Source organism: Nicotiana tabacum, chromosome 2 (genome assembly GCF_000715075.1).
Source record: "Nicotiana tabacum cultivar K326 chromosome 2, ASM71507v2, whole genome shotgun sequence".
In the NCBI taxonomy this organism is placed as follows: domain Eukaryota; kingdom Viridiplantae; phylum Streptophyta; class Magnoliopsida; order Solanales; family Solanaceae; genus Nicotiana; species Nicotiana tabacum.
The window spans coordinates 73376033-73386311 of NC_134081.1; the positions used below are offsets into that span (position 1 = coordinate 73376033).

At 35.5% G+C, this 10279-nt stretch overlaps 1 protein-coding gene across 1 annotated transcript; it reads left to right on the forward strand.

Moving 5' to 3' along the window:
• The first annotated feature begins 888 nt into the window (after positions 1 to 888).
• LOC107780404 (myricetin 7/4'-O-methyltransferase 2-like) lies at positions 889 to 2957 on the forward strand. Its single transcript, XM_016600935.2, has 2 exons — positions 889 to 1694; positions 2284 to 2957. The coding sequence occupies exons 1-2, from the start codon at positions 909 to 911 to the stop codon at positions 2590 to 2592; spliced, it is 1095 nt and encodes a 364-aa protein (XP_016456421.1). The 5' UTR covers positions 889 to 908; the 3' UTR covers positions 2593 to 2957.
• The last annotated feature ends 7322 nt before the right edge of the window (positions 2958 to 10279 follow it).

A 10279-nucleotide genomic window follows, 5' to 3' on the forward strand; every position in this document is an offset into this window, starting at 1 on the left:
ACTAACTTAAAAGTGCACAATGTGTAGGCATTTAATTAAAGCAAAGTTGAATTAGACAATGTAAAGTCTCCGAGAAACTTCAACGACAATGTAAAGTCTCCGAGAAACTTCAACTTCAATCACTAATACTTGCAAAGTCTTCATATATTTGGTGCAACGAATTCATTAAAATTGGGATGTTGTAAATACTTTTAGAATTTAGAAAAGCTATCTAATCTAGATTTTTTAATTTACTATACTTTGTTTATTTAGTTGTATTATTTAATATTTTTTTCTCTAATTCAGAAAGCAGGTAAATGCCAATTATTTCAAAAATAGTGGACTAAGAAGAACAACAAGTGATTTAAATAAAAGGAATTTGGGAGATTTTGGATTACTTAACAGATCAAGGGGTATTTTTAAAAGTTTGTTGATTGTAGAGTAAATTTGGCCCTATAGTATAACGGTAGGGGTAAATTTAGCCCGATAGTATAACGGATGTTAAATATAAATAATATATGAAAGTAGAGGGGTATATTTGGCCCTTTTCCCTTGTCTAAAAGATATCGTACAATGCTTTGACAAACAACAAGCGTTTAGAACCATGGCAAAGTTTGAAATTTTAGTCTTTTTAAGTTATTGAAGTCTGAATTAATAATTTATATATATCCAATGGATCTTAATATAAATATACGATTTAAATTTCGGACCAAAAACTATACAATTCAGCTGAACTCGTAATCGAAGCTGTAGCTCCATCCTAAATCTAGGTATCTAACTATTTGCACAATCATACCTTTAAAAAGGGTATAACAACTTTACAAGTAAGCGTTTATACTAAAACCTAAGATTTTGGCAATCTAAATATGGTAAATAACGTATTATAATCAACTTCGTTCTATAAATACATGCCATAGGTGGCATTAGAGATGACAAACCTAATCAAGACAAGTAACTTAAAAATGTCAACGAATGAGAATGGATGCACTGATCTTCTCCGAGCTCAAGCTCAAATCTGGAACCATATGTTCAGCTTCATAAACTCTTCAGCAGCAAAATGTGCAGTTCAACTAGGCATCCCAGATATCCTCTACAAACATGACAAGCCCATGTCATTTTCCAATCTCTCGGCTGAACTTCCTCTCGTGCACCCTTCGAAAGTTTCCTTCTTGCCAATTTTAATGCGTTTTTTAGTTCATTCTGGATTTCTAAATCAACATGATCAAAATCATTATTCTCTAACTCCAGCGAGTCGACTTCTTGTGACGAATAATCCATCGGGTACGAGGTCACACTTTCTGATCAACCATGATCAATTGCTTCAAAAAGCATCGTTTGAATTAAGTAGTTGGTTCCAAAATGATTCCCCTACTGCTTTTCATACTGCTTATGGAATATCTTTCTGGGATTATTTTGTGGAAAAACCAAAGTTAGGTGAAAGTTTCAATGATGCAATGGCTAGTGACTCGATATTGGTCGCCAATGTGCTTATTACGGAGTGCAAATATGTTTTTGAGGGCTTGACGTCTTTGGTAGACGTTGGAGGTGGCACTGGCACTGTTGCAATTGCTATTGCCAAAGCTTTCCCTATGATAAATTGTACTGTATTTGATCTGCCTCATGTTATAGGCGACCTCAACGGAAGTGGGAACTTGGAGTTTGTCGGAGGAAGTATGTTTGATAAGATTCCTAATGCTAATGCCATATTACTCAAGGTATAAGTAGTGTACATATATACTTTTATAAAAAACTCACTCATAATATATATATATAACCAATTATATATATATATATATATATATATATATATATATATATATATATATATATATATATATATAGGTCTTAAGTAACAATTTTAAGAAATATTTATAAAACTTGAATAATTTCTAATATTCTTTCTGGGAAACAACATCTCTATCCTCACAAAGTAGGGGTAAGGTCTGCGTACACACTACCCTCTCCAGACCTCACGGTGTGGGATAATAATGGATATGTTAGTTGTTGTTATTATACCATTCTTTCTTGGAAAATAGCATTAAGCTGGCATACAGCTCATATATGGGACTTTTGACTTTAAATTAAAATTAATCCTTATGACTTGTTCTTCTAGTTCTACTTCTTTAGAAATTATTAGTCCAGTTGAGTACACCAACCTTTCCTTTTTGAGTATATCTTTATGTCTTTTCTTTAAGAAAGCCTAATCATACGTACAGCTAAATTATTTTCCACATTTATATCTTTGTAATTAGTAATTTCTAACTTTTATCCTATCCCCTCAAATCTTTTTTCTTGGTTAAATAGTGGATTCTGCATGACTGGAGTGACGAAGATTGTGTGAAGATACTGAAGAAATGCAAAGAGGCAATTCCATGTAGGGAGAAAGGAGGGAAAGTAATAATCATAGACATGGTGATGGAGGATCCTAAGCTAATTAGCGACGAGGAATTTGTTCGAGCACAACATAATATGGACTTGCTAATGATGGTTCTTTATGCTGCCAAAGAGAGAACTAAGAAGGAATGGGAGAAGCTCTTCACTGAATCTGGTTTCACTCAATACAAAATAACTCCTTCTCTGGGCTCAAGGTCTCTTATTGAAATCTACCCTTGAAAAAGTCTTGGCTTACAAATATTCTACGCTCGTGAATTATTCAGAATGGTTCATCATTTAGCATTCAACTCATTTATTTTTAAAATTATAGGTTCAAACCTACTATTTATTGCTATTTAGTAGATTTTTATACATAAGATATTAAGTTACATCCTCATCTGGCTTTGTGAATAAATAAACATATAAGCTTATGAATTATATTAATATGTTTGCCTTGATGTAATAGGAATTAGTAGAATATGAACCCCGTGCCGAAACGTTACATCCGGCTCTTGTGAATAAACATATAAGCTTATGAATTCTATTTATATGTTTATCTTGATGTAATAGGTATTAGTAAAATATATTATTGTGATTTCCTTTTCTTTCTTAATTTCCTGATATTAACCTTGCTAATAAACTAAATGGCTCCATTCTCATTGGTTATGTAATTCTAATGAATTGAGAAAAGTATTGGGAAATTCTTCATTACCATCAGAGCGGTGTATATCTTAGCATTCTGAGTGGCATATATATGATAAATTTATTCGTCATGGCATGCTATGTAGGTTTAATCGTTTGAACCACATAAACTATTTATCAACTCTTAGGGTTCGTTTGGTAGTGTATAAGAATAATGAAAGTATATTAATAATGCTCGCATTAGTTATGCGGACATATTTTTTATTCATTGTTTGGTTTGATATATTAAAGCATTGCACAATTTCTAAAGAAATTATTTGTTTATAAAAATACCCTCATAACCAGTCCATCACTTTAAAAAAAACATATATTGAGGAATGTTTTTATATAAAAAAGGTTCAAAAAAATTATTTGATTTGTCTACCTATATTGTAGTATCGAACTTAATATTTACTTTAAAAAAATATGCTAAGTATTTATTTATTTACTAGGGATATAATTTTATTTCTCACTTTCTTGGATTATTTCAAACTTGCATTAATATAATAGCATATTTTAATCAAGCATAAATTTTGAAGGACAATTTTGTCTTTAACTAAGTTAATGCATGCATTAAAACTCGTTGCATTGTTAATACCATGGTTTCTTATGTAGTTATGCATAGGATAATACCAAATAGGGTGTATAACTAATGCTTGCATAAATGCATAGGTTCAAAAAGTGTACCAAATAAAGTATTACTAATACAGAAAGCTAATGCATGCATTATTTAACCTAATCATCCTACCAAACGACTCCTTATAGTCTTGTTATTGCCTTTGTTGGTTTGCTTTGTCGAGTTCCTCACTAGTTTGGAACATTGATCCTAACAAATATATAATCAAGAAGATAGATATTATTGAGTATTGAAGTTTTGATGATTAACAAAGTATGACTAAATATTCAAAGAACCAGGTTCTCAACGTATTGAGTCAGTCTAGTGAATGTGTTTTAGGAAATTGAGTTGTAATCAAGTGTCATAAAAAATTAGTGAGTTGGAGTGAATATTTTACTTTACAGGTTAGAGTAACTTGTGAATCAAATAGGAGTAGTAGGAGTACTAGAGAGTATTTAATTACAGTCTTGTAATTGATACATTTTGGCTTATTGTTCTAGTAGAGTTGGAGTTAAAAATCCTACATGGTAGGTCGTGATTTTTATACCTTTTAAGATGGGTGATTTTTCATGTAAAAATCATTGTGTTTGTTTTATTGCTTGTTTACTTTACGCTTAAGGAACACGGTAAGGAACCACATTTTTTAGTAATCCATATGGGCACTCAAACAAACAATTGTTATCAGAGCAGGTTCTCTCATTTGCATGGCTAATACCTACAGAGATCTTGGAAGCAAGATGAGTGCTCCACCGGAATTAATGAAGGACAATCAACTACCAGGCCACCCCTGTTCAATGGAAAATATTAAAGTTGGTGGAAAGAAAGAACGGAAGACTTCCTGACAGCTGAAGACTATGAACTATGGACCATAGTGAACCAAGGTCCTTTGATTCCTACTAAATAAAATGCACAAAATGAAACAGTTCCTAAGGACCCCTCCGAATTTATGGCAGCAGATTTCAGAATAATGGAGAAGAATGCAAAGGCAAAGAAAATCCTTATCTGTGGACTTGGTTCTGATGAGTACAATAGAATTTCTGTGTACTCTAATGCGAAGCAGATATGGGATGCACTCCAAACTGCTCATGAAGAAACAAACCAAGTAAAGAGATCAAGGATTGAGCTACTCATGAGAAACTATGAGCTTTTCTCCATGAAGGAGTCTGAGCCCATCCAGGATATGATGACTAGGTTCACTATAATAACCAATGAACTGAAATCACTTGGAAAGGTGTTTACCTCAGAAGAGTTGGTTAGCAAAGTTCTAAGAATCCTTCCAGCTTCATGGGAATCAAAAGTCACTACAATCCAGAAAGCCAAGGAATTGGGCAAAATCTCACTTGATGAGTTGGTTGGAAACTTAAAAACTTATGAAATGAGAAAGATAGAACTGCGCAAGGAAGAACCAAATAAGGATAAGGCCTTGGTTCTTAAAGCGTCTGAGGATGATAAATCTGACTATGATGATCCTGATCTAGTAATGTTTGCCAAGTTCCAGAGGTTCATGAAGAATTCCAAAAGTGCATCCAAGAGAGAGACGAGTAGTACGCCCAAGCAGATCGACAAAGCTAACTATGATGGGTTCTACAAGTGTGGAAAGCTATATCACATGGTCAAGGACTGCCCAATATGGGAAATTGAGTGAAGGAAAGAACAAGCAGAAAAAGAAAAACGGGAGAAGATGAGAGAAGGGTTCCAACAAAGGAAAAATCCTAGGCAAAAGATTTACTGAAGCAATAAAGCAGGCATTCCTGGAAGCATATGAGGAACAGCGGAAGTGATCAAGATAGGCCATAAGTCTTTATGTTATGATTGATGAACACCAAGCTATGAAGACAAAACCCCTAGTACAGCTTGGAATGCACATTGGAAGACCTCATTTGCTTAATGAACACCACTATGATGAATTGAAGCTACATATGGAAACATTTCTTAAGGCTACTGACTTTGACCTATGGGTGATTATCAGTCATGGACCAATTCTCCCGACCAAATTGGACAGTGAAGGTAACAAGTGCAACAAAAGCGAAGAGGAATACAATGAGGAAGATCGTCAGCTAGTTCAAAAAAATGCTAAAGCAAAGGACTTTCTCTAATAAGCAACCTTTCTTTTGTCAAACTTGATATCAAAGAGCTTGAATCTGACAAAGCTAGTTTAGAGAAACAGGTCAAAGACCTTAAGAACCATGTTCTTAAGCTTACTTCTGAGAATGAGAAGTCTCCTGATATACATGGCAAAGGAAAAATGAGTGATCTGCAAGATAAGATTGAAAAGGAATTAAAAATTACTAATGATAATCTTTGTGATGCTGAATGTAGAAATAAAGTCCTGCATGAAAACCTAGAAAAGGCAAATTATGAACTCTCTAGACTAAGCAAATGGCATAGTTTGATGCCTTGAATTGGCTGAATGAAAACTGTAGCTCTAACAAATCTGGAATTGGCTACAGAAAATCTGTCCCTAAATTTGACCCAAAGTATGTAGAAATTTCTGATAATAACATGTGCACTCATCGTGGAAGAGTAGGACACTTTAGAGACAGTTGTCCTGCCTTAATTCATGCTCAGTTTAGAAACACCTTTGGTATTGCTAAAATGTGAAGAAGGGAGAGGAGCCAAAGGGTAATCCTCCTGTCCATACTAAGTGGATTAAGGTTAACAAAAAAATAGTTTCTAATCTTCTCCCCTTCTGGGCAAGAAGGGATCTGATTCATCCTTTTTCAACAAAAAAGGACTCAAGCTTGTTTAGGTTCCCAAAACTAACTTGTGAATTTTGGTATATGCTAAGGTGAGAGGAAAATTCCAGGACTGGCATCTATATAGTAGATGCTCAAGATATATGACTGGAGAAAAGATAAACTTCCTCTCACTGACAGTCTTCCAAGAAGGGAGTGTGTCATTTGGAAATGGGAAAAGGGGCCAATAACAGGTATTGGCAAGGTTGGTAACTCACTCCTCGTGTTATAAAAGATGTGTATTGTGTGGTAGGTCTTAAACAAAATCTTCTTAGCATCTCTCAAATGTGTGACAATGGAAATGAGGTAAAATTCAATTCCAAAATTTGCACTGTCACTCAGCTTGATATTGATGAAATTGGGTTAAAGGGTAAGAGACATAACCATGTCTACAAGATATCGATTATCTCACTTTCCCAGAGTGAGCACACATGCTTGAGTGTAGTGGAATATGATCCATTGTTATGGCATAGAAGACTGGGACATGCAAGTCTCTCTTAACTCAACAAGTTGGCAGCAAAGGACTTGGTCCTTGGGCTACCTAAAGTTTAGTTCACCTCTGACAAGGTATGTGATGCCTGTGATAGAAAGAAACATGTTAGGTCATCCTTTAAATCTAAAAATTTTGTAAGCACTTCTAAACCTCTGGAACTCCTTCACATGGACATATATGGACCAATGAGAATAAGGAGTAGAGGAGGTAAGATGTATGTGTGTAACGACCCAACTTGTCGTTTTGAGAATTTACGTCCCTTTTAACTATTTGAAGTCTTGAATAGCTTCATAGGATATATTATGACGTGTATGAATCATCGGTTTGTTTTCAGGTGTTTCGGAACATGTTCGGAAGAATGAATTCCATGTTGGAAACCTTAAGTTTAAAGAGTTGACCAAATTTTACTTTTTAGTGTTCGACCTCGGATCGGAGTTTTGATTATTCTGTTAGGCCCGGATGGTGATTTTGGACTTGGGCATATGCCCAGAATTTAATTTGGATATTTCTAGAATGTTTCGACGTCGTTTCTTCAAGCATAAATGGTAATACATTAATCAAATGAGCTCCAAATTCAGCTTTGATTGAATCATTAGATCCGTATTGAAATTACGGAGTCATAGCAAAAAGAATTGTCAAATTCAGATATCGTATGAGAGAGTTATGCACATTTTCGTGTCGGAAAAGATTGTTGTTTTTTTGGGACAGAGACAAATCGCAGGTATCAAATGCGATTTATAAGTCTCATGTGTCAAATGTGACTTGCCTGGACAGATTTTAAAATGGGGGTTCCGGCCATTTTTAACACATTTGGAGCTAAGGAACTTGGATTGAAGCAATTTTTGAAGCGATTTTTACCATATGGATTGCGGTAAATGATTCTAACTCGGTTTTGGTTCAATTACACAAATATATTGTTATTTTTATCAATAAATTAGTGTTTTGGGTTGACAATTGTAAAAACTTTCGAAGAATTTAATTGAGGATTTGAAGGCCGAGTTGTAGTCGAATTTGAGTAATTTTGGTATGGTTGGACTCGTGGTTGAATGGGGGTTCGGATTTTATAGTTTTTGTCGGATTTCGAGATATGGGCCCCACTGTCAATTTTTGGGTGGATTTTCGAATTTAATGGGGAATTTAGTATTTTCATATGGAATTGATCTATTTCACTTGTACTGAGTTTAGCTGTTGAACTTGAAAGCATGCCTATATTTCTGTATTGTTATTTCTATATTGGACTGTACCTGTTGATCTCGTCACTACTTTTAGCCCAAAGGTTTGTCTTGTTACTTATTGAGTACATAGGGTCGGTTGAACTCATACTATACTTCTGCACCTTGCGTGCAGATTTTTTATGCTAATGTAGCTGCGTACGGCGAGAGCTGGATATGAAGATGTACATGTGTTCCAGTCATTGCTGCCTCTTATTCATAGTAGCTTTAGAATTTTTAATCTATTCATGTATACTTCAGACATATGACGTATTTTTATTTCACACCAACTTTGTAAATTCTAATCTTAGAAGCTCATGATTTGTACTACCAGTCCTTGGGGAGTGTATTAGAGTCAGTTAAATATTAATTGAATTGGATTGGTGTTATTTGGCTTACCTAGCAGATGAGGTTAGGTGCCATCACGGCTAGTTGGATTTTGGGTCGTGACAAGTTGGTATCAGACCCCTAGGTTCATAGGTTCTACAAGTCATGAGCAAGTGTCTAGTAGAGTCTTGCAGATCAGTATGATGATGTCCATACTTATTTTCGAGAGGCTACAGGGCATTTTAGGATAAACTTCCCATCTTTTTTTCGTATCGTGCGACGCCGATTCGACTTGAAGAGTACCTCTTTGAATTGATTCCACTCACTCGTACGCGTATGTGAATGCTCGGTATCAGATGTGCATCAACAACTTGTGATTGTATGAACGAGGTACGAGATGTGTTTCTGTATTTCGGTGATGGGCCAATCTGGAGGACTTGAGGCCAGGTTTAGACCGCAGCTTAAGCACGGTAATTTCGGTTGTGAAAACTTGTGCGTTTGGACTTATGCGTCCGGTAGTGTTCCTATGAGTGGAATTTGTGGCTTGATGAGCGGTGGAATGACTGAATGATGAGTATGATGCGACTGCAGGATACGTTCAGATGGTTTGAATGTGACGAGAAGAGTTTCTCGAGATGTCAAAAGGGCCATTGGGTGCTTGATTTCCATCTTGATTTGATATATAGTCTCGAGTTATGAGTGTGTTGAAGGATCTTTCACGTTGTTAAATTGTGGGACAAATTAAATTCTCATGTCTTGTTAATGAGTTTAGACTCAGGAAGATTAAGTGATAGCATAGCGATTGTGGCTGCGAAAGGGTATATCAAGATGCCAATTTGAGGCTAAGCAAGTGGGTTATCTCCTACGGTGTAATCTACGGAGGTGTAATCCTTATAATGTTGAGTGGAGAGTTTTTTTTTTCTACCAGCGGGGTATATGTGTTGACATTTGAATTTTAATCTGGGTGAGAAAGTTGACTTGACTGTCAAGAGAATAAATGCGAGCTTAGCGGATGATTGAAGTACTTTATGATTGGTGTTGCATGAGCTTGAGAAGAATTTTTGTTGAACTGACTACAGTATCATGGCAGTAATACGGTATGGGTATTGTGAGTTATCAGCTGTTTTATTCTACAGCTTTGAGCCAAGTGGGGGAGCCTGCTATTGACGATTTGATTTCATGGTGATGTGTTAAATACTAGTGTTGGGTTTGAGGCATAATTGTGGACCCGTTATGACTTGTGGAGGTTGAGATCGAGGATGACTCGAGTAAGGAAATTCCTGGATACGGGTTATATTGCACTTTATGAGTATATAAAAATCATGGGATGATCGAATTGTTATTGTGAAGGATGTAGTACCCACGGAGTATGAATTTTATTGGTGGTGTTAAGGCAGGGTTACTTCTTTGAGTGTTGTTAAGCTAATGGAGCACGTGTCTTTCTTCCCATTTGGGCGGTGCAATTTAGATTTGAGCAAAGTGGATGAGCCTCTAGAAGGTTCTAATAAGTTCGAGATTTATATATAGCAATCGAGAATTTTTTCGGATTTGTGTATGGATAGAATCTGAGATTTACATTTGACGGTGCCGGGAATTGCGATAATTCTGTATGACTATGGATTCTACATTCCAGTATAAGAAAGGTAAAAGAACATATTTAAATTCATATAAGGTATTTTCAGAGTGGGCATTTTAGTTGTGGTACTTATGGGGGTGCTTAAGAAGAATACAGTGGCTTATAGGCCTTAGGACGGTGTGGTTTTATGTTAGGATGTCTTGTAGTGAGGTTTGGGCAAGGATCGTAGTGTTATGACAAGGAGAAGTGTCAACTTAAGGGTAATTCAGAAGAAACTTGGAGAAAATA